At 38.6% G+C, this 25,223-nt stretch overlaps 1 protein-coding gene across 5 annotated transcripts in view; it reads left to right on the top strand.

Moving 5' to 3' along the window:
• The first annotated feature begins 902 nt into the window (after positions 1 to 902).
• EXOC3 (exocyst complex component 3) overlaps positions 903 to 25,223 on the top strand; it is a 38,110-nt gene continuing 13,789 nt past the window's right edge. For all 5 annotated transcript variants that reach the window (XR_009154941.1, XR_009154940.1, XM_058181283.1 and 2 more), the window contains exons 1-10: positions 903 to 1,041; positions 7,709 to 7,865; positions 10,206 to 10,425; positions 10,604 to 11,285; positions 14,186 to 14,303; positions 18,919 to 19,044; positions 19,438 to 19,538; positions 20,030 to 20,140; positions 22,845 to 22,995; positions 24,565 to 24,687. Coding sequence is in view for 3 of the 5 variants with exons in the window: in XM_058181283.1 (XP_058037266.1) it covers positions 7,722 to 7,865; positions 10,206 to 10,425; positions 10,604 to 11,285; positions 14,186 to 14,303; positions 18,919 to 19,044; positions 19,438 to 19,538; positions 20,030 to 20,140; positions 22,845 to 22,995; positions 24,565 to 24,687 (1,776 nt within the window). In the remaining 2 variants the exon portion in view is untranslated. The remainder of the gene's footprint in view (positions 1,042 to 7,708; positions 7,866 to 10,205; positions 10,426 to 10,603; positions 11,286 to 14,185; positions 14,304 to 18,918; positions 19,045 to 19,437; positions 19,539 to 20,029; positions 20,141 to 22,844; positions 22,996 to 24,564; positions 24,688 to 25,223) is intronic.

The raw sequence follows: 25,223 nt of genomic DNA, 5'->3' as shown, positions 1-25,223 counted from the left end.
GCATGTATAATAGTGCACTAATAATAAATATTTTAAGTCTTTACAATCCATATTTACTCATTCTTATCCCTTAACTTTTGTGTGCAAATGTTAAAAAACGAATATTCCTAGAAAGGTAGCAAAGATAATGAATGGTGAATAAAATTCAAAAGTTAATTATCAGTAACATAAGGAACCTGACATGTTTTGATGGTACAGAGAAGATGAAAGAGGATCAAATCACAAAAGTATGTGAAGATGAGAAGTGGGATGTTCAAAAACATCAAACATTTAAAAGATATAAATCTTAAGAGATATAAATCTTTTTAAAAGATAGAAAATTATGAACAAGTAAAACTAGTTTTAGGCATAGTGTCTTTTCATATTTCATGCCTTGTAATTTGTGTTAGCATTTGTTATGTTTTTGCGATTTTTTCACACCCCCATCTTGAAAACAAATAGCACCCAGGCGGTGCACTATATATATATCAGTGCTTAGTAAAAGTGACGTAAAAGTGGGAGGTTGTATATCTTCCAGGTAACGATATAGAACATAAGCACTCATTGTCTACAATACCCCTCCCCTTTTGTATCTTATTTCTCTTGAATAATAGTTAGAGATCTCTTGCCATTCAAGAGACTTTTGCAAAAAAAAAATTTCAAAAGGAAGCCTCGCGCGCAGCGTCTGCTCCTATGATCCTTATACGCTTTGCACCTTTGGAAACTTTCAGCAGCGACCACTAACGCGCTCCCAACTCATTCAGTGCTTCCATCCATGTAACGCCCGCTCCAATACCAAGAATTACAAAATTTTGACAGCCGCTTGAAACACTCTGCGCAGGCGTATTTAAGTACTGAACGTTCCTATTTGCCTACGCATGCGTATGAGCCTCTGTTTGGTGAAGATTTTTTTTTTTTTAGGATTGTGAAGGAGTGAGGCGCAAGCGCACTTCAATTGTCTTTCAAAGGGTTCCGGGACCTTCTAGTGATCCGGGTGAGCCGCGGCAAGACGAGCTTTTGGGGGTTGCTTTTATTTGATTCTCGCTGTTTTTATTTGACAGGGTAAGTGCATTTACGATGTGATCTCGTAATACCGAGAGGGAGATGGGTTTGAAAGTTCAGGACCTGGATTGTCTGAGGTCTTGCTAGAGAAACGTTCTCAAGGTTATATCAAAATGCAGTCATCAGAGCCGAATACAAAATAGATTTCTTTAGCAGATAAAGCGGGGGAGAAAACGATCGTTCTATTTACGATAGCTCTTTCTTTGCTGCTTATAAGTCAATGCGTGGGATGTGGCCCAAATTTTTTTTTGTTTTGGCTCCGTGGCTAGTAGATGGGTGTGGATAATCCATCAGCAGCGAAAATAATAATTACTGGCATGCATATTCCACGTATAGTTGGCATGGGATTTTTATTAGTTTATTTGTTTATTTTTGTGGTCTTAGGATGCTGCTATGTTCATGGAATCATAAACAAGCCAACCATCCTTTAGCTTAGCATGCTATGGCAGTTTTGCCAGTATGGTGAGTTTATCATTCGGTATGTGCAAACTCAAAAAATTAGATTGAGTAACAGCGTTTATGCAAACCATGAGATAATAGGTTGTGCAATATTTGGAAAAAAAATAATAAAAGCTATCCCACAAACGTACAGCATCAGGTTACTCTTTAATTTTTCTAGATCTCTCAACAGGTTTTTATATTTAGAAATTACCAGATATAGATCATTTGGAAGATCCAATTAACATCAAATAAACATTTAAAATATATGGTTGTATACAAGTATTGTTGGAAGTACAATAATTTAAAACACATTACATTTCCTTTTCTGTGCTCCTGTACAACTTACTGAACAATTGAAATTTGGTTCTGGGTGCTTTTTCCTGCACATGTTCTATTTTATGCGTGTTCCATTCACATTTATTATAATTCATTTTGCAATGTATGATTTCCAAATAAGGGAAAGAATTGAAAAATGATTGCAAAAGGAAGAGGATTTGACCTGTTAATAAAGCACACTTTACAATACATGTTACTACAGTTTATAAATTAATATATTTTAAAGCTAATGCTATATTGTATAGTACTGTATATCAAATTGGTAAGATGTCTAAAGGGCATAACTGTATGTTAATTGCCATTGTCTGTTTTTTTGTTTGGTAAATTTATTTGTTGCCCATCTTGCTGTGGGGATACTCTGAGCAGCTTTCAGCAATAAAATGGGGGGAAAGGATATAAAATATAAAAAAGTAAAGAAATAAAACTATATGAATAAACAATGAAAGTACAATAGTATGAAATTAAAAAGATGATCAGCGAGGGAGCAGAAAGCACGGGGGAGAGATGGTGTCAGCTAATTAGTCTGGCAGCCACCTCTAGTGATGTATTCCCCCATTGGCTCCCTCTGTCCAGATGGCAGAGCCAGGAAGGTGGGGGCAAACCTCACCTGAGGAGCAGGATGTTGCAGAGAGTTGATACTACAATAGAGAAGGCTCAGTCAGAATTCCTTGACCAATGGGATCCTCAGCAGGTTTGTTTGCTGGCATGAGTAGGGAAGACTTATTTTAAGCGGGATCAGATGGTTCATCAAGTAGTTTGAACCTATGCCATGGAGAACTTTAAAGGTCATAATCAATAGCTTGAACTGCATCAGTAGCCAGTGTAGCAGTGGTGTAACATGTGGGCCCCAAGACTGCTCATGCTGCTTGTACCAGTTAAAGCTTCTAAACGTACTTCAAGTGCAATCCCACATAAAGCACATTGCAGTAATCCAAATTAGTGATAATTTGGTATGAGTGACCAAGCGCAGGGGTCCCAATCCAGAAAAGGCCATAGATGGTGCATAACTGAAGCTATGCAAAGGCTCTCCAAGATATGACTGCGATCTAATTTTCAAGCAGAAATTGTAAGTCCAGGAGAACCCCCAAGTTGCAAACTGGTTCTGAATGAGGTAGTGCAATAGAACTAAATATGTCAAAAGACTTTTGAAGATTTTGAAGTTCTATGAACCCAAAGCAACACGGTCTTACCAGGGTTTAGTCATAGCCGGTTGTCCCACATCCAAGCCTCTACAGACTCCAAGCACTGTGAGAGGGTAGCACTCAGGTCATTCACCCATCACTCAGTTCATTCAGATGTGGATATATAAAGTTTAGTTTCAGCAGCATTTTGATGATATTTCAACCCATGATCTCATTCAGTAGCTTCATTAGATGTTAAACGGGAGTGGAGAGAGTACTGAGCCCTGCAATATGCCTTAAAAGAGTGGACAGAGGCTGATACCTTACTTCCTATCAACACTGATTGGGAATGGCCTTGAAGAAAAGAGCTAAATCAGCATAGAACTGTACTGTTTAGTTCTAAACTCTGTAGCCGGCCCAAAAGGATACCATGATTGATGTTATCGAAGGTTGCTGAGAGGTCAAGAAGAGCCAAGTTGGTTGCATTGTTTTCATCCCACTCAATGGAGATCATCCATTAGTGTATGGTCCACTGTCTCATAGCCTGGCCTGAAACCTCAGAGAAAGAGGTCTAATAAATTAGTTACCTCCCTTGAAGTTGCCCAAAAAACCACCTTATCTATCACTTCCCCTAAAAAGGGGAGAAGGGAAACTGAATGAAAATTGTCAAGGCAGTTGGTACGGATTGAAGGTTATTTTAGGAGTGCAAATCAGGGCCTCCTTGAAAAGTTCTGCAAAGGTCTCTTCTTGTAGTTAGGAATTTAACACTGCCTGAACCCACCTGCTGGTCATTGTTCTGAAGGCTTTTATGAGCTAGTGGGACAAGGGTCTAATTGACAGGTGGTTGCATTGATAGCACTGAGGATTTATTCATTTATTTAAATAGAAGAACTAATGCTATTTTGCTGCTCTTATCACTATGAGTTTGGCCATAATAGCAGTTCCAAGTTTTGTCTAGCAGTGCTCTAAGTATCTCTTAATCCTTTTCAAACCCAACAGCTCCTCAATGAACCATGGGGAGCATCGGGATTGATGGATCAAGCTAGGCCATATAGGCACAACCTGTCCAGAACCTTGGCCACCCTTTGATTCCAGGCCATTACCAAGGCATTGATAGAACTATGCAGCAAATCTTTTGTGACATTCCCCAGTTCCCTCTGGAATCCATTTGGGTTCATCAGTCTTCATTATGAGAACACTGGAGTAATTTTCTCTTGTTATCCTGTTTTTTCCAAATGTTTCTTTCAAAACTGTATAGTTTGTCTATTTGTTCTGGTGTATAAAGGTTGAATAAATCATGGCAACTGGTCCAAACTTTGTTAATCTTGAGATATTTTGTTGCTCAGCTAAGCAATTTCATTAGTCAGAGCAAAATTAGTTAGGCAGAGAGTCAGGGAGTTGCTGAAATGTACCAACTCTTTCCACACCAACTTCAAGGGTTTCTCCCCGGAATGCATTGCAATATGTCAATTAAGACTCAATTATCCAGGCCAAATTTGCGTTAATTTGAGATATTTTGTTGCTTATCCAAGCAACTTCATCAGTCAGAGCAAAATTAGTTAAGCAGAGAGTCAGAGAATGTACTAACTCTTGCTATACCAAGTCAGCTCTCTGATTCTGTCTGAAGTTTGGTCCTATTGCCATGATTCAACTTTTAGACACCTTTGGCCTGGATGATTGAGTCTTTATTGACATATTTGTTCTGGTGCTTTTCTATCAATACCATGCATGTTAATTCCTCTCTTTAGAATGCCACAGTAGCACATTTATGACTGTTTTACTTGAGAATATTAGAAATATAGCAAATTATAGACAAAGTCATTCAGTTGGAACCTATGTATGGTGCAGGTCCATGTGGTGGACCTGCATGGGGAAAGGTCTTTCTCAGTTATCTGGGAATAATTTGTTCTTTTGGTCCCAAGGAAGTAGACAGGGTCTTCACTACTGTCAGTGCAACCACCAGTCAATTAGATCCTTGTCCCTCCTGGTTAGTGAAAAGCCGTCTGGTGACTGTCAGATGGGTTCAGGCAATGATAAATTGTTCACTGTAGGAAGAATTTCTACAGTGAAGAATTTCCTGGGGCCTTTTTAAAAAAAAACATTTTTGTTATGTTATAGAGCAGTGAGGGCAAACCTTTTTGACACTGAGTGCCAAAAAGGGAGCCCATGCACAGCACCAAGTGCTGAAAAGGAAGCACTTCGCGCGCTCATCAGAAGAGGAGCTCCCCAGGGGGCATGCGTGTGCCAGATACAGGTACTTTCGGTCTCCAGCACGCACATGCGCACCGGCTAGCAAGTCTTCCAGTTATTGCCACACATGCACACACACTGATCAGCTGGCCAGCGCGCATGCTCATGCTGGAAAACGGAAGACCAGCTCTTCCGGTTTCCGGTACTGCCACATGTACAAAGGCCAGCTGATCATCGCATGCACATGCATACCAGAAACCTGGAAGAGGAACGGGCAACACTGTGTGTGCCAGGCGACATGGCTCCATGTGCCACTTCGAGCATGCATGCCATAGGTTCACCATTATGGTTGTAGAGCCTGGGTACTTACGGGACCGCCTGCTGTTACCACATGCCTCCCACCGACCTGTACGCTCTCACAGAGAGGGACTTCTCAGGGTGCCGTCCGCCAAGCAATGTCAGCTGGCGGCCCCCAGGGGAAGGTCCTTCTCTGTGGGGGCTCCCACACTCTGGAACGAACTTCCCCCGGGTTTACGCCAAATACCTGACCTTCGGACCTTTCGCCGCGAACTGAAGACACATCTTTTCATTCGCGCGGGGCTGGCTTAAATTTTATGGATTTTATAGTTTTTATCATTAATTTTAAATGGGGTTTTAGTTTCTATATATTCTAAATTTTTAGGCAAATTATAATAAGTTTTTTAATCTTGTATTTTATATAATATTGTCTTGTCTGTTTTTATTTGCCTGTACACCGCCCTGAGTCCTTCGGGAGAAGGGCGGTATAAAAATCAAATAAATAAATAAATAAATAAAATAAATAAAATAAATAAATAGAGTATTATAAAATAAAAAATACAAAAGTAAATAGAAGAACGGGGAGGGGGAAGGTGGAAGAGAAGTGAGGAAAGTTAGGAAAAAAACGAAAGAAAAAGAAGCATTGATTTCCGACTCTCTCTGTTACAATAAATAAGGCATTAACATCAAATCACAGCTTTTTGTTTTTCCATAATAGTATGAACAAGTCATTTCTATAAATATCTAACAATCTAATCTGTAAAACCCAAAGAGTTTCATTCTTTCCCAGCACGAAGTTCAGAAGCGGTTTCCATGTGGAAACAAAGTACTTATGTTCTGTTCTTTAATCAAAGTAGTCAGTTTTGCCATTTCAGCCAACTCCATCAACTTTTGCAACCATTCTTCCATGGTAGGAACCAAAGTTCCATTTGCACATACAATAATCTTACTACTGTAAACATATATAGTATCAAAGTTCCAAATTTTTTCTCCAGTTCTCTTTTCATTAGACCCAAAAGGAAAAATTCTGGTTTCATTTTCATCTCCGTTGTCAGAATAATCTGTAATAAAATATGAATCATACTCCAATTTTTTTTTTTGCTTTATCACATGTCCACCACAGAAAATAAAAAGTCACTTCTTTATTTTTACATTTCCAACATTCATTTGGCATGCGTTCCTGGGGCCTTTTAAGGAGATTCCGGTTTCCCCCCTTCTTAAAAAAACATCATTTGATCCCACCTGCCTGGACAATTTCTGTCCAGTTTCTCATCTTCCATTTAGGGAAAAAGTGGTTGCCTGGCAACTTCAGAGGGTAAAACAGTTGATCTGGACCCCTTCCAGTCAGGATTCAGGTCTGGTTATTGGTCGCACTTGATGATCTCCGAAGAGACCAGGATGGGGATAGTGCAAGATAAAAGTCAGATACTATACATGTGAAAATTTATCATATACACCAGATTATAGTTTATTGCTATTGAGGTAAATCATAACATCCAGCCAAGTTTGATAAAATTATGGTTCCTGCTTCTGAAATCTCATTAATCACTGACTTTTTTTGTTACGTTGCACAGTAATTGTTTCTCCTGCGATAATTAAATAGATAATCTATTTTTTATCTTTAAAATTGAGGCTTGATCATATAAATAAATGCAATAATCCTAACTCAGAATACTTTCCAGGAGAGATTTATGTTGACACCAAAAAGCCAGGGTATTCTATCACATATCTGTTGCGCTATTTGGTCTTTATTGAGAGGTTCAGTATTGCTATAAAGATTATATGCTTTCAACATTTTAGCCAAATCATTATGATGATCCTGATAAAACGTGTTATCAAAGGAGTTAAAGGAGAATTATCTATTTTTAGAATTGTGATTTTTTTTTCAAATTTGAAGCATTGCTTTTTTAAAAATGTTTTCAGTCTGTTTTATTCTAGAAAAATGTTTGGGATGTAAAAAAACACTGATTTATAACTTTATTCAACGCTGACGTTCAGTTTGAATTCATTGTTTTAGAAGAATCTTCATAATAAATGAAATCATATGCCTTAACTGTGCTGCTTGATTATATTGATAAATTGGACATCCCCAGCCTCTCTGTTTCTGAGGTCTACATATAAATAAAATACTTCTGCAATTCACCTTAAATATCAAAATGTTTTGAAGCCCATATTTTAATTTTATTATTTCATTTCCTATATGTTGGCATATCTAAAGATTTTATGAATCCATTGTCCATTATTTTTAAGTTATATATGCATAACTTAATCTGCATTTTCAGGCTTTGCTGTAAGATGGAGGAGACTGACAGGGAAGCAGTTGCAACAGCTGTACAAAGGGTAGCTGGGATGCTTCAACGACCAGACCAGTTAGATAAAGTAGAACAATATCGCAGAAGAGAAGGCCGTAAGAAAGCTTCAGTAGAAGCGCGACTGAAGGTATAGAATCATATTATTGATAGTCTTGAATTTCTATGTATATGGTGCTATAGATGTTTTCTAACAGAGTTTCAAATGCGCTTCAAATACCTGGTTAAATGTTATGTTATATATCAGAATAAATTTAGAAAGGCACAATTAGAATTACAAAAGTTATGACAGAAATTATTTTAATTAAAATTAAATAATTAAAAATAAAAGAAATGATGACATTGCAAATTCAGGTAATATTAACTGTTTAATTATTTAATAATTGATTTATTTAAATGAAATAAAAATAATTTTAAAAGATGGGGAAAATCTAATAATTGAAATTAAAAGAGTGCTTAGGTTAATGAGAGCAACATTATAATTTTAAGTATGCCTGAATACAAATTGATTCTAGTTTATTAAGTAAATTATTTAAGATATTGTAATTCAATTTCTTTTTGCAATTGAGGAACCTACTCTTTAGTATTTCTGATTTTGTTTAAACTTTGAATTCATTTAATCAATTCCTGCTAGTAATGTTGTCATATAGTAGTTACAATAATTTATTTTGATTCAAGAATCTTTAGCTTAAAGTTTTGAATACATTAAAGCATCAGCTTTTGTAGACTATAAACCAGGGATGTCCAAACCAGGGATGTCCAAACTTGGCCCCTTGAAGAGTAGTGGACTTCAGCTCCCATAATTCCCAGCCAACATGAGCTATAAATATGATCAAGTTGCTGTCTGGGGAATTCTAGGAGTTGAAGTCCACCACTCTTCAAGGGGCCAAGTCTGGACATCCCTGCTATAAATCAACTTTATTAGATGTATGAAATGTTATAATAGTTTAAGACATGGGTATCCAACAGGGGTGAAATTCACTTACCTTCCCTACTGGTTCACAAAAGTGCATGCACGACTGTGAACAGGAATTGTTGATCCAAGAAAGGGCATAACTGGTGCGCAACCTTCTCTTGCGCAAAGGCTTTGAGCAGAAGTCTTGAATCCAGGAGAACTCCCAGTTTATACACTGGGTCTGCCTGGGGCAGTACCAGTTATAAACCATTCAACACCAGAGATGGCAATTCTCCAAGGACCAAAAAACCCAATGGAGAGATTTGGTCTTGCTGTTGTGGTCCGCCAGCAGCCGGCGGAGGTCGCAACAGAGTTGGATAGCGATGAGGCTGAGGAAGAATAGGGGCCAGTCCTGGAGTCTGGGGAAGGCCTGGATGAGGGCTCTGCATTGGAGGCAGAGGTGGAGCCACGGCCATTGGGGAGTGAGGTGCCAACTCCAGAGCCTCCAGAGGCTGACAGTAGTGAGGCAGAGGAACAGGAGGAGCCTGTTCCTAATGCATGCATGAGAAGAGCTGCCAAAAGGCAAGAGCAGCTCAAGCAAAGAGGACAACTCAGGAGTAGGGCCAAGAGATGATTGGCCCCTCCCATAAAAGACCAGCAACGGTGTTTGGGCTCTTTGCCGGAAAACAACGTTGATAGCTTTGTCTTATTGCATTTGTGTTGTATCGGTGTCTTCTGAACTTTTGCCAAGAAAGGCCTTTGTCAGTTTGCCTAATTGGACCAAGGTTGGTGACAAGACTGAGGAATTGTATTGGGAGGAATTTGACTTAGTTGGACTGCACTGAGAATGAATTAATTCTCATGTGCTCTAATAAAGTCTGTTTGTTTTTACACTGACTGAGTTTCCTACTACCTACTTGGGTCTGGGTCACAACACTTGCCAGGATTCAGTTTCAGCCCGATGCTCCCCATGCACTAACCCACTCCTGCCAGAGATCATAAAAAAATGCCACTAATGTTGTTTCTGTCCTATAACCAGACCTGAACTCTGCCTGGAAAGATAATCTATTTCTTTCAGGAACACATGGGGCTGCTTCGCAACCAACTTTTCAATAATCTTCCTCGGAGAGAAAAATTCAAATAATTTTTAATAATAATTCTTTAATATTATTCCATTAAAATGATGATGGTATTTGTGTTGGACGTTTGTGTTGGACATTGAGACATTTTATATTTCAGCAGAAAAAATATATACATAGCTCAGATTGAACTGTGGAATCCTTTGTGCTCTCTGGGCTTGGTTGCTTTTTTGCAGACATGTCGTTACCCAACTTCAACTGTACTAATACTACTATCTAGCTGGGTAATGAAATGTCTGCAAGCAAAAAACCAAGTTCATTGAGTATCATGTTTCTGTATTTAAATAGAACTGGCCTCAGTTTTATTAAACAGTGTTTTATTAATAAAATTGTAGTTTATCTAAAAACAAATATTTTTTAAAGATAATTAGAGAGCATGTTAGGTATTTATTGCTATCATAGAGTAAATTAACTATCAAGCTTGGTTTTTTTTTAGGCTGCAATTCAATCACAACTTGATGGAGTTCGAACTGGTTTAAGCCAGCTGCACACTGCATTGCATGATGTCAAGGACATACAGCATTCCTTAGTTGATGTCAATAAAGATTGGCGGCAGAGTATCAACACCATAGAAAATCTCAAAGATGTTAAAGATGCTGTAGTTCAACATAGTCAACTGGCAGCTGCTGTAGAAAACCTCAAAAATATATTCTCAGGTATGACTTCTAAAATATCTCATATTCTGAAAGTACAAAAGAGTTGTACAGTATTAGTATGAATTCATATAAATAATGTTAAGTTTTAATGTACTGCAGCTGTTGTTATGCAGCTACAATTCTGAAGTTTGTGGGATATAATGTAACTTAAATCTGTGATTTCCCTTTTTCTTTTCAGTCCCAGAGATAGTCCAGGAAACTCAAGACTTGATTGAGCAAGGGCAGTTATTGCAAGCCCATCGAAAGCTGATGGATTTGGAGTGCTCCCGAGATGATCTTATGTATGAACAATACCGCATGGATAGCAAGAATACCCACGATATGAACCTAATTGATAGTTATTTTGGAGATATGCAGAAACTTTCTGAAGAACTGGCCAAGCAACTCTGGATGGTCATTCAAAGGTCTCTAGTCACTGTCCGTAGAGATCCAACCTTGCTTGTTTCAGTTGTAAGAATAATTGAGAGAGAAGAAAAGATAGATCGGCGTATGTTAGATCGGAAAAAGCAAACTGGATTCATCCCCCCTGGGAGACCTAAAAAGTGGAAAGAAAAAATGTTTGATGTCCTGCATCGAACTGTTATTACCAGGATTGAAGGCACTCAAGCAGATACTCGAGAGTCTGACAAAATGTGGCTTGTTCGCCATCTGGAAATAATTCGTAAATACGTTCTTGATGACCTGTTGGTGGCTAAAAATCTCATGGATCAGTGTTTTCCCCCACATTATGAAATTTTCAAGAGATTGCTATCTATGTATCACCAGGCATTGTCTTTACGCATGCAGGACCTGGCTTCAGAAGATTTAGAGGCAAATGAAATTGTTAGCCTTTTGACTTGGGTTTTAAATACATATAAAAGGTAAGGATATTATTAGGAAGTTAAGAAGGTAAGAAAGTTAGTACTAGTAAGAATTACATGATTTTAATAAATTTTGTCAAGCCCCATATATCTGGCAAAGTCAAAGGTAGCAAGAATGAGAAGACTTTGAAAAAGCTATCTTTAATAATAGGTTGAGGTCAGTACAGAATCTTTTAAAAAGTAAGAAAGTTCTTTCTTTGGTTACACTGAGTTTATTAAACGAGAATTACTTTGAAGCAATTTTGTTCCCCATCAGGATAGAGATACCTCTTCTGAAATAAGCAATCAAACACCAATCTGCTACACTTTCCCATAGTTTTTCACAAATGCATAAAGATTAATTCAGTTTCTAATAGCTAACTGTACACTTTTACATCATTTTCTTGATATTACATGAAAATGCTTAATCACTTCCTTCCACCAGATTAGGATTAGCATTAGGATTAGTTATTTTTAATTTTGCGATCTAACCTCTACCTTAAGATTCTCTGTTGTTCTTTTATCTGAATATTAACCAAGTCTGATCCTCCTCATTTTTTTTCAAACCAAAATCAGCTAAGTGCTGCCGTCTGCTAAAGAAAGATAAACATATGATATAAAATAGCAGCCAGATATGGATACAATTGAATAATTAAAATGTAGAAGAGTTATACTAGGCAGCATTCATGAAAAAAAAATCTTGTTTTATCTCAGAGACTAAAATGTTTTGTAGTGACTAAATTGGGGCTACCTTTGAAAAGCATTCAGAAGCTACAACTGGCGCAAAGCGCAGCAATGCAGGCAGTTCTGGGGGACCCTAGGATGGCCCATATTACACCACTGCTCTGCAAGTTGCAATGGCTGCCGGTTTGCTTCTGGGTACAATTCAAGATGTTGGCTATTATCTTTAAACCACTATATATCATGAGTCCAGGTCTCATCCCAATGGGACCAGCCTAGCCCAGCTATACCAGTAGAGGGTATGCAATGGGCCCTGTCCGTAAGAAAATTTTGGCTAGTGGGTTCCAGGAGAAGAACCACCTCTGCCATGACTGCTGCCCTTTGGAACATCTTATCCAGGTAAGATGCTCTCCTTAAGGGTCTGAAAACATGGCTCTGCCAGATGGCTTGGGTCCCCAATGGAGGAGTATCATACTGGAGATAATTGATGAATTAAGAGATCATTTAATTAAGAGATTAAGAGATGCATCCTGATCATTCTCTTCCAATCTTTTAACTAAATTTATTTTGGACTGTAATTTTATTATTATTTTAGACATATTTCTTTTATGGTTTTATTGCTTTTAATGTTGTAAGCTGCCCAGGATTGCTTCAAAGCTAGATGGATGGCAAACAAATTTAATAAATAAACAAACAAATCAATCAATCAATCTTTAGTTAAAGCTGTTAAGAACTGAAGAAGTAATCTTTGGCATGCAAAGCAATCACTATACCATAGAAAGGTACTCTTTGTACAGTACAGATCTTCTTACCTATCTTAGATGAGTATAAAATGAAAATAATAGTTTTTTACCCATTTTGAGAGAATAAAGATAATTCTCATATATAGATTTGTTTAAGTTCAGTCATAAAGTCATGCAATCAGAATCATTTGGCTAAGTTTCACTGTTTATGGAACATTAAGAGTAATGATACATTATATCTTATACAACCACAACCCAAAATTTCCATTGCTAAGCAAGTCAATTGTTAGGTGAGATTTACCCCATTTTACGACCTTGCTTGCCACACTGAATCACTGTTAAGTGAATCACTGCCGTTATTAGGTTATTAAGTGAATCTGGCTTCCCCATTGACTTTGCTTGTCAGAAGGTCGCAAAAGGTGATCATGTGACCCCAGGACACTGCAACTGTCAAAAATATGATCCAGTTGCCAAGCAATCAAATTTCAATCGTGACCATGGGGATGCTGCAATGATCTTGTGAAAAATGGTAAAGAGTCACATTTTTCAGCACAATTGTAATTTTGAACATTTACTAAATGAACTTTGCAAGTTGAGAAATATCTGTACTTGGTTTATTTTGTTTCTAAGGAATTTACACTTTCGGTAAGAAGAAAAAATGAGTTTTCTTTTTTTAGATATTCAAGCGTTAAAAAGCAATAGGTTGGAGAATGTGCAAAAATGCTGCAGAATAAGATCTTGAAAATTGGATTCTCTTTACTTTTTCTTTCCATTGGATAGAATATTACAAGTGTTCAAAGAACTGGTAATTCTATCTGTTAAATAAAAAAGGGATTCTAGTATTTTTTTCTATGGTTCAAAATGGTTCAAAATCTAAAACTAAAGCATCCAGAGTAAACAAAAATAAATAAAATCATATTGAATCTTTTCTGTTCCTGCTTTTTTCTCCTCAATCACCTTCTAACCCCTTTTAGTCCCCCTCCTATTTCTTTCTTCATCTCCTAATATCCAAATTATTTGCAATCCACATCTAGAAGATTCTAATATTATTTTCCAATTTTAATTTGCATCTTATTGCTAATATGCACACAGCTGGACTTTGAATTCTTAAATCTAGGACTATAATTAAGGAGAGTTTAACTGTGAGTTTCCGTTTATGTAATTAGGTATCCCTCAAGTACTTGTATAAAACACATACACAAATAATTGTTCGGAAAAGCCCATGTTTATTTTGCAGAATTAAAAATGCAAATACCAAAAATAAGCATCAATTGTCTATTCAACTCTTCTGCTTAAAAAAACTATTATTAAATTGCTTTGTTAGACTATCTGTATTTAAGGTTTGCTATTTTGATCTTTTTAAAAGTATTTCATTATGTGCCTGTTCGTGTGTGTGTGTGTGTGTGTGTGTGTGTGTGCGTGTGTTGCATTTTTTGCAACTAAAGAAAAATTGATCCTAGAATTGTATTTGCCATTTATCTGTTCTCTTTACTTTAGTGAAGAAATGATGGGAAATTTGGAACTGGCACCAGAACTGGAGGTGAATTTGCTGCAACCTCTTCTTTCTCAGGATATCGTGAATGAACTTCTCAGCACATATATGTCAACTCTTACGGTAATTTATTCATCTAATTTCAGTGCCATCCAGCTTGACATTTTGGCAACTTACAGACAAAAAGAGAAAAGTGCATATAAATACAAATAAAAGAAAATCCTGATTGACTTAAACTTAAGTCAACTTAAGTACATTTTCCACATCAAACAAAAATTAAATACTGTTCTTATTCAACAAAGGAGCAAACCAATACAAATAGGTTAATTCTTGTCTGTTGTTAGAAGGCAGGATTTATTATAGATTTCCTATTCTCTGAAAAGAGAACTAGTTCTTAGTATTGGCCCTGCCTTCTGGAGAAAGACAACTCTAGGCTTCTGCAGCAGTAAATAAAAGTAAATAAAAAATAAAAAATAAGCATGGGCATTTGGGATGGATGGGTGAATGATAAAATACATATCACAATGCAAATGTTGGCCCATTTTGCCTTGCATTGCAATTTTGCAGAGTAGTCATAAGGAAAAAAGCTCTGGCTTTGATAAGTGATAATATATTTCTAGTCACTCGCCAGTTACACTTGGATTCCTCAAAATATCTAAGCATTTTGGTCTGCTACTAGTCCATTATTTTGTCTTATCAGACTTAATAGTGGTTCTGCAAGTGTTGATGGAGGCTTCTTTTGGAGCTTGACAGATCATTAGAATTTAGACAAAGAAAAAGGTTTTTTTGGGCGGCTCTGACATCTTTTCCAATCATGAGTGATTGTTGTTTTGTGTTGGTGAGCTCTAGACCACTTGCTCATGATCTGTTCATACTGCAGATGATCAGGAACAGGATTTCTTTGACAGTGTCCTAGTTAGAAACTCTGCTCAGGAAATATAGCTCCCTAACCTGTTGTCTTGCCTTTTAGATAAATCTGTTTTTCTTCAGGCCCATTTGAATTTGTTTCATTTTTGTCAACATGATATTTCTCTAAGAATGGACAGAAAGTGGCTAAATTTGGTTGGGAATAAGCCAACAAGTCAAATACACAATTGGAAAGAGGACTGGCTTCAGCTAGGGCTGTACAGGAAAAAAAAATCTCAGAAAAATTGGCTTGATTAGGGCTTTCAAACAAAATAACCTTCAACAGCAGATAAAAACTATTTTAAAGTAAAAATGGTGACAAGATAAATGAAGATACGTAAAATTAGAATTGTGCTCCATATGGACTGGGGAACTTCCAGATGGACCACTTATAGCATCAACTAGCCTTTGGGGTTTTTTAGATAGGGCATTTTTAAGGGGTGGGAGGGAAAGGGCGGGTGTTGGGGGAAACCCGTCGGGTGGGGGTCCAGTTCCTGCATATGCTCATGGCTGTAAGTTAATAGGTCCGAGGGTCATGGGGGGAGTTTGTGTTCCACCGGTTGAGGGTGGTCCTATTTGCACGGTATGGGGGAGGGGCAGATATGGCGGAAGTGGGGGCTCAGATCGTTCTAAGGGGGTGTGCGCTCGATGCTTGCAGGCGATCGCGCGCCCCGAGCCCTCAGACTTCTCCCGTTCCCCGGATGGTCAAGACCCTCAGAGCCCGGGCCTTCGGCTGATGTTGTGCAACGCACGGTCCGTGGCCAATAAGGCCCCCCTAATTTATGACCTTATCCAGGGGGGTGCCGCGGACTTTATGGGTGTTACGGAGACCTGGTTGGGCACGAAAGGGGGCGTGCCCCTGGTGCAAATGTGCCTGCCGGGTTTCTGAGCATTCCATCAGCCGAGGGCCCAGGGTAGGGGTGGAGGGGTGGCGGTTGTGATTAGAGAGAGTCTGGAGCCGAGGGAGACCACTGTACCTCAGATTGCCGGGTGTGAATCCCTCTTTGTGAGGTGGGGTCATAGATGTCAGATGGGCTTGTTTGTCACGTACCTGGCTCCTTGCGGCGTGGCAGCAGCCCTGCCCGAGCTCCTGGAGGTGCTTGCTGGAGTGGCGGTGGAGACCCCCAGACTTATTGTCATGGGGGACTTTAACTTGCCATCGACCGGCCTGTCATCTTCAGCTGCTCGGGAGTTCACGGCTTCCATGATGGCCTTGGACCTGACTCAAGTAGTTGATGGCCCTACTCACAGTGGGGGTGGCACTCTGGATTTGATTTTCATCTCTGGTCAGTGGTTGAAGGATCTGGACTTGAGGGATTTAGTCATTGAGCCTTTGTCATGGTCAGATCACTTCCTCCTTCGCCTAGACTTTCTGACCGCCACTCAACACCGCAGGGAGACGGAACCAATACGTCGGTTCCGTCCCAGGCGCCTGATGGACCCGGAGAGGTTCCAGACGGAGCTTGGGCCGTTTCCTGAGGGTCTGGCTCACGGCATGGCCGAGGAACTTGTCGCGGCTTGGGAACGAGCCGCGGCGGGGGCCTTGGATCGTGTCGTGCCTTTGCGGCCTCTGACCCGGCGCAGGTCTCAACCAGCTCCCTGGTACTCCGGGGAGCTGAGGGAGATGAAACGCCGGAGAAGACGCCTAGAGAGTTCCTGGAGGTCTAGTCATTCAAAGGCTGATCGGACACTAGTTAGGTCCTATACTAGGACCTACCTAGTGGCAATGAGGGAAGCGAGACGTTGCTACGTCTCCTCCCTCATTGCGTCGGCAGATAACCGCCCGGCCGCCCTGTTTCGGGTAACTCGCTCTCTCCTTCAACAGGGAGAGCGGGATGACCCGTTGCAGGGACGTGCTGAGGAGTTTAGTGGTTATCTATACGACAAAATCGTTCAGCTTCGGGACGGTCTGGACCAAAATTGGGTAGATCCAGGTGGGATGTCTGAGAGCCGTCTTGTTGAGATTGTTTGGGATGAGTTTGACCCTGTGGCTCCCGAGGACATGGACAGGTTACTGGGTAGGTTGAATGCCACCACATGTTTACTGGACCCGTGTCCCTCCTGGTTGGTGCTGGCCGCACAGGATGTGACACGAGGCTGGCTCCAGGGGCTTACAAATGCTTCTTTGCAGGAGGGGGTCTTTCCAGCTGCCTTGAAAGAGGCGGTGGTGAGGCCTCTCCTCAAGAAGCCTTCCCTGGACCCAGCTGTGTTAGGTAACTATCGTTCGGTCTCCAACCTTTGCTTCGCGGTGAAGGTTGTAGAGAGTGTGGTGGCATGTCAGCTACCCCGGTACCTGGAGGAAACCGTCTATCTAGACCCGTTCCAGTCCGGTTTCTGGCCCGGTTACAGCACTGAGACGGCTTTGGTCGCATTGGTGGATGATCTCTGGAGGGCCAGGGATAGGGGTTATTCCTCTGCCTTGGTCCTATTAGACCTCTCAGCGGCTTTTGATACCATCGACCATGGTATCCTGCTGCGCCGGTTGGAGGAATTGGGAGTGGGAGGCACCGTTTATCGGTGGTTCTCCTCCTATCTCTCCGATCGGTCGCAGACGGTGTTGACGGGGGGGCAGAGGTCGGCCCCGAGGCGCCTCACTTGTGGGGTGCCTCAGGGGTCGATTCTCTCGCCCCTCTTGTTCAACATCTATATGAAGCCGCTGGGTGAGATCATCAGTGGTTTCGGTGTGAGGTACCAGCTGACGACACTCAGCTGTACTTTTCCACACCGGACCACCCCAGCGAAGCTATCGAGGTGTTGTCCCGGTGTCTGGAAGCTGTACGGGTCTGGATGGGGAGAAACAGGCTCAAGCTCAATCCCTCCAAGACGGAGTGGCTGTGGATGCCGGCATCCCGGTACAGTCAGCTGCAGCCTCGGCTGACTGTTGGGGGCGAGTCATTGGCCCCAATGGAGAGGGTACGCAACTTGGGCGTTCTTTTGGATGGACGGCTGTCTTTCGAAGATCATTTGACGGCCGTCTCCAGGAGAGCTTTTCACCAGGTTCGCCTGGTTCGCCAGTTGCGCCCCTTTCTAGACCGGGATGCCTTATGCACGGTCACTCATGCTCTCGTGACATCTCGTCTGGACTACTGGAATGCTCTCTACATTGGGCTCCCCTTGAGGAGCACCCGGAGACTCCAGGTAGTTCAGAATGCGGCTGCGCGGGTGATAGAGGGAGCCCCTCGTGGCTCCCATGTAACACCTCTCCTGCGCAGACTGCACTGGCTGCCTGTGGTTTTCCGGGTGCGCTTCAAGGTTTTGGTAATGATCTTTAAAGCGCTCCATGGCATAGGGCCGGGTTACTTACGGGACCGTCTGCTGCCTCCGAATGCCTCCCACCGGCCCATGCGCTCTCACAGGGAGGGACTCCTCAGGGTGCCGTCAGCTAGGCAGTGCCGACTGGCGACGCCCAGGGGAAGGGCCTTTTCTGTGGGGGCTCCCACCCTCTGGAACGAGCTTCCCCCAGGACTTCGTCAACTTCCTGGCCTTCGGACCTTCCGCCGCGAGCTTAAGACACATCTATTTATCTGCGCAGGACTGGACTAGATTTTTAAATTTTAATTGTTTAAATTTTAGATTTGGTTTTAAATTGGGTTTTATTATTTATATGTCTATTTTAAATATTTGGCCTATTTAATAAGTTTTTTAGATTAATGTTTTACTTTGTATATTTATGTTGTTTTTATATGGCTGTACACCGCCCTGAGTCCCTAGGGAGATAGGGCAGTATAAAAATATAAATAATAATAATAAAAAAATATAAATATAAATAATAATAACTCAGTACTAACAAAATGCTATTTTCTCTTGATTAAACATTCTCTTGATTCTCTAGTCCAACATTATAGGCTGGCTAAGAAAAGCATTGGAGACAGATAAAAAAGACTGGCTAAAAGAAAATGAACCAGAAGCAGACCAGGATGGATATTATCAAACAACACTCCCAGCTATTGTATTTCAGGTATTAACAATATTTACATATAAATAATTTAAGTCATGTTTAAGAATTTTTAAAAATATATGATATTGATGTGAGTTATACTCTTCTGATATAAAATATCATAAAATAGATTGGATAGATTTGAATTTGTTTTACTAAGGATTCTTGGCGAGATTCTTACAGAGAGCTATAAAGCCCTACGAAGCAGTGTATAAGTCTAAATGCTATTGCTATTTCATTGCTCATATCCCAGCATATTCAACTAACAAATGGAGATAATGTGTTCATGTAGCACAAACAAAATTTTGTAACTCAAATTATAGTGGCAGGAGAAAAATGTATTGTTCATCTGAATCTCCAGAAAACATGCTTAATTCTGAATGAAATGTTAGCTAATTGTTTTTCTGATTTTAGATGTTTGAACAGAATCTTCAGGTGGCTACTCAGATAAGTGAAGATTTGAAAATAAAAGTCCTGCATTTGTGCCTTCAACAAATGAGTTCCTTTCTTAACAGGTAAAATTATTATTACCAGAAGTTTTTGCAGAAACATTGTGAAAACATAGTGACGTGACCACAGACACTGCAAACAGCTGTAAATATGGGTTGGTTGCTGAGCATTTGACATGCAGCCATATAACAATGGGGAGAGGGGTGGCCATTGGAACTTCAGAACCGCGTTGTAAGTAACCCTGGGGTAGTCCATCATAACTCTAAACAGTCACTAAGATAAGTCAAAAGTCAAGGACTACCCGTATAGATTTTTCTGCAAATGGTAATGCAGCCTCACAATTTGCCAGTTCATTGTGAATTATGACTGAACCCACTGAATCTGCTTACTTTTAATCTTTTAAATAATTTTACAGAAACTATACACTAGAAACTATCCCTCTGGAGATCTCTAAAGATTAATCTATCTGTTCTGGGTAATGATGTTGTTCCTACAAGAGCAGTTTGAAGATTTCACTTTCTTTTCTCATTGAGTTTGTTCCCCTTCCCTTATTCAGGTATAAAGAGGAAGCACATTTATATAAAGAAGAACATTTAAGAAATCGTCAATATCATCCATGCTATGTTCAGTACATGGTTGCCATCATCAACAACTGTCAGACTTTTAAGTAAGTTTTGCTAACTGAATTTTTTTTAATGAAAAAAATCCACATTTAATATAATAAAATAAGATAGTAGACAAATGTGTTTTGATAATACTAGATAATTTTGCTGCTGTGCTAATAACATACTAAAGCTGTTTGGAAACAATCTAATACATATCTAAGTCACTCTGAGTGTGAGATGTGGTACCTAAATTTGACAAAAGCAAACAAATAAATGGACTACACAAAAGGAAAAACAAATTGGGGGAACAAAGAAAGCAACTAAATGCAAGTAGCAGATCTTGAAATTCCCAAAATGCAAAATTTATTTAAACAAGTGGTTTTCAAACTTTCAAATCTTTAATTATGTGATTAATTTTTATAATACCTATTGGAATATTTATTGAACAACATATTAAGCTATACCTATAATGGCTTCTATAACTTTTCAGTATATTGTGTAATGGAGACCCCTATAAAATGTCTATAAAACACATTGCAGAGCCTTTTGGATCATATTTTAACGCATGTATTTCACTACTTCTACATGAATTTTCCATTGCCCTTCCTTCTTCATAGAATTTTGCAAAGTATTCATTATACTACTACTCAAAACTCGTTTGATTATTCTCAGCTTTAAGCTTTTCTAATCATGAAAATGCTTTGAAGAGGAAGAGAGTGTTTGTTTAGCTGCTTAAAGTCCTGTGATTACTATTGTAAAGTCCTCCATCTGAAATAGCCTTTATTTTTTTAACACTGGCCAGGCCAGTTGAATTAATAAATTCAACTGACCTAGCCTGTTGAATTTCAGCACAGCCCTGGTAAGATCATACGAAGAGTATACTAAAGAGAAGCCTTCCTGGAATCAAATCTGATTTTTATGATTTCATGTAAACTTCCATGTTATTATGTGTTTATAATGTGTGTGTGTGTGTGTGTGTGTGTGTGTGTGTGTGTGTGTGTGTGTGTGTATTATATATAATATATTATGTTATTATGTTCCATGTTACTGTTTCTTGGCAACAATATGGAAATAGTTTGTCACTATCTTCTGGAAGAAAATCAGTGACCAGAGTACAGTATAGATAGTTCTTGACTTATGACCACAAGATTCAGAATTCTCATCATAAAGCAGTGCAGTGGTAAAACAAGTCATCATGTGACTGGACCTAATTTTACAACTTTTTACTATGGTTGTTAAGCAAATCACATGGTCATTAAATGAATCACATGTGATTAAGTGAATCCAGCTTCCCCAATTGACATTTATTGTTAGAAACCAATTTCGCAATTGTGCTCACATGACTGTAGGTCTGTAACACTGCAATTAGTTATAAATTTGAGCCTGTTGCCAAGTATCTAAATTGTAATCTTGTGACTGTGGAGGTAGTGTGATCATCTTAAGTGTGAAGACACTTATTGTACACTTACACTTATTGTAAATCACTTTTCCAAAGGTCACCATGACTTTAAACTATCGTGATTGTATAACTGTATCCTCTACAGTCTTATGATTTCTTAGTAGTCTTTTTTTCAAATATAAACCAAGTCTGACCTATCTTACCCTTTTTGAAATCAAAGTTCATGAGGTGCTCCTGTAATTGAGTGAGAGCAACTCCTAGTTTTTGTTCTATTTTTTAAAATTTATTTATTATTTTATATTTATTAATTTATATTCTACCCATCTCATTGTGAAGTGACTGGGCCACTTTCAACAATATAAAAATATAATATTATAAAAATATAATTTAAAACAATAGAACTGTTAAAAACATTAAAACTTTTAACATTAAGAGTTAAAAAACATTAAAATCAACCAAAAATAGAATAAAACAAATAGTGTCCTATGTCATTAGATTGGGAGTAATGAGCAGATTTGCTCTGCATTTTCCATTTCAATAAAATTACTTATTTTCTTGGTGAAGATTAATTGAAAAATTTCAAGAATAATTGAAGATGCCTTGTTACACAATTGAAGACCACAAGATCTTCATATATGCTGCTAAATTGAACAATCATGTTTTACATATTGTAATATCACCTTGAGCTTTGAGAAACTATTATTAATAATTTAGTGAAGCTTTGTCATGAGGATGACAGTAATACTTTATTTTTTTTAAATAATATTTATTAAATTTTCAACATATAAAACACAAAATACAAAAAATTTAACACTAATGACAGCTTTTCCATATTGGTATCTCTAGCAGAACAAACACATTTACAAAGATTCTAATTCTCTCCCCCCACCCCCCACCCTCTCTCTCTCTATATATATACATATATATTTGTTTTCTGAGGTTTTTGCGGTGTTTGTATGTAGGTCTTTGGTTATTCGGGTTTTCTCCCGCGTAAAATTGGAAGTGTCTTGGCGACGTTTCGACGAAGTCTCATTCGTCATCTTCAGGCTTCAGCTTGCTCCCAGAAGCACGAAGCTGAAGCCTGAAGATGACGAATGAGACTTCGTCAAAACGTCGCCAAGACACTTCCAATTTTACGCGGGAGAGAACCCGAATAACCAAAGACCTACACACACACACACACATATATACATACATATATATCTTAAATTACATCCTTATTTAAATTATAGTAACATCTATTCACAATTCATGTGAGGATGACAATAATACTTTAATGAGGCTATCATTGGACACCACAGAATACTTTGATTTAACTTAATATACATTTAACAAGATCCTGAAATATTTTTTCTTGCTTACCCAAGGGAGTCGATCATCAGTTTGAAGAAGAAATATTTGCCCCCTATGATGGAAGAGATGCTGATAAGCAGTCATGCATGCATCGATGCTGTTTTAGATGATATTGCAAAAGAAGGATGCTCAAGCCTGCTAGATGAAGTCTTCATTGATTTAGAGGTTATTTTTTTCCTTCTCCACTCCCTTACTTTCATTTTTAATTTTTTTAATTAAAGATGTTTTTACAAATTAAAAGATAATTATGAAAAAAATACGAAAAAGTAAAAAAGATAAAGATATAAGAATTAAAATCAATAGGGGGAAAAAGAAAAATAATATTTAAAGAAGCAAATTTCAGTTTTCATAGCATTTATAGACATCTTAAAACTATTTCCCCCTTCTAAATCACATAACATGCTTTCCTTCCCCACTCCTGCTTTTCAGATTAAAGCTTTGGGTTGTGGGGCTGTCTGTAATGGGATAAGAGACAAATGCCTTGATTTAATGGAGATCAACCCAGTGTCCATCTAATCATATGTGAGATTGGATATATCTGATTTATATGAATTACAGCATACTCAGAATAGATAATGTTGTATAGAAATTGCATCCCTTTGAACAAAAACCTTATCTGGCAGTACAATAATTTTGAGTGTATATTCTTTCAGTACCCAGAACATAGGGATATTTCAATATACCATTCATCCTGACAACAGTTTTCTAACCCATGCAGTATGTTCTTCCTCAGAGAACTGGGAGAGAAGAAACTTAATGGTTGGAGGTTTGTGTTGAATAATTTTCCTTGCAATTTGTAGATGATTTACCTCACCATGGACTCAGTGTTCAAACACTAGGAAGGTAGGCAGAATAATAAAGACCATTACTTCATCCTTGGTCTTCAAAGCTGATTAAATCACCCAAGTTGTGATAGGCAGCATGGTTACATAAGGTGCTTAATGTCCCTTTAAGTAAGAAATGTGTTTCCACTTAGTTAAAGAAGAAATTAGAAGACCTTTACCAAAAGTACTCATGAATGATGGCAATGTGTGTCCCAGGATAATGTTACAGGCCATTGGGACTAGAAGTTTAATTTTTCAAGTTTTCGGATTCATGCTGAGCCTATCCCTGAATCCATTCTCAGGGAACTGGAGAGAAAGAAGTTTCCTGAGAATGGGCTACAGCTTTGTAGCCCTTTGGTCCCTGTGACTGACTTAAATTGGATTCTGAAAAAGTACTCGGATTCTGAAGATATTTAAAATTATATGCCATTCTTGCTCTTCAGTTAGGTAAAGAAGAATGTAGTGACTTTGTAATTCCAGGTGCTGGTTATCTGGACTTATTTTAGTTGGGTTTTGTGAAAGATGCAGTACTGACACTGCCTTGATGGATAACCTGTGCTGAAAACTAAATACGGGAAGTGCAATTATACTAGAGAATAAAACTTTGTGGAATAATTTATACAGAGTTACAAGATGAGATGGAGACTCTGTGTTCTTTATATTAAAATACTAAATTGTCAGCTCATGTTGGCTGTGAATATTTAGTGATCTTCCTCCATTATTTTGGTACATTCCCTTACAAGTATACCAAATGCAAATATAAAGACTTTTGTATTTATTGCAGTTTTTTTTATTAAAAAAGTAAATAAACAATTTCAGTTTTGCTGAGATGGTATAAAATGACATGATGCTGAATAATATTGTTAAAAATTATTCTGATTGACATTTATGTTTTCTTATTTTTTTTAAGCCCCATCTTAGTGAATTGATGACAAAAAAATGGCTCGGTGCATCCAATGCTGTGGATACAATCTGTGTAACTGTTGAAGATTATTTTAATGATTTTGCAAGAATAAAGAAGCCCTGTAAGAAGGTATTTATTAAGTCTAATGTAGAATATTTAAATATTACAGCATAATGTGTAAACATTATTATTGCTTTAACTTTAAATTCAAATAAAATAATAAAACTGTGTAATTTCTTTCTTGTAATAAAGAGTCCCTAAAATTAGCAAAATAATTACCAGAAATAAACCTTTATTACATGACTTTCCTAAAATGCACTGCAAACCATCCCCCTGCCTCCTTATATCCTTCGGCGGCAATTGGTGGCAGCAATCAGCAGCAGTGATCCTGGCCACCTAGAACAACTGATTGGGAGTATTCCAGGAGGCCAATCCAACTGATTAGCTACTCAGCAGTGAAGGCTCCAGCCTTCCACGGTGGTGGTGAATGGCAACGGCAGTGACAGGCAGCGGTAGTGAACACCACTGCCGCACCAGCGTCCCTCACCCTGGCACAATGTTCACTCTATAAGTCACACAGACATTTCCAACCACTTTTGTGGGGGAGTGCATCTTATAGTACAAAATATATAGTACTATCTGCTCAATGAAAATATCAGAATGTG

This window comes from Ahaetulla prasina, chromosome 4 (assembly GCF_028640845.1).
Source record: "Ahaetulla prasina isolate Xishuangbanna chromosome 4, ASM2864084v1, whole genome shotgun sequence".
In the NCBI taxonomy this organism is placed as follows: domain Eukaryota; kingdom Metazoa; phylum Chordata; class Lepidosauria; order Squamata; family Colubridae; genus Ahaetulla; species Ahaetulla prasina.
This window is presented reverse-complemented; position numbering and strand designations above follow the sequence as displayed.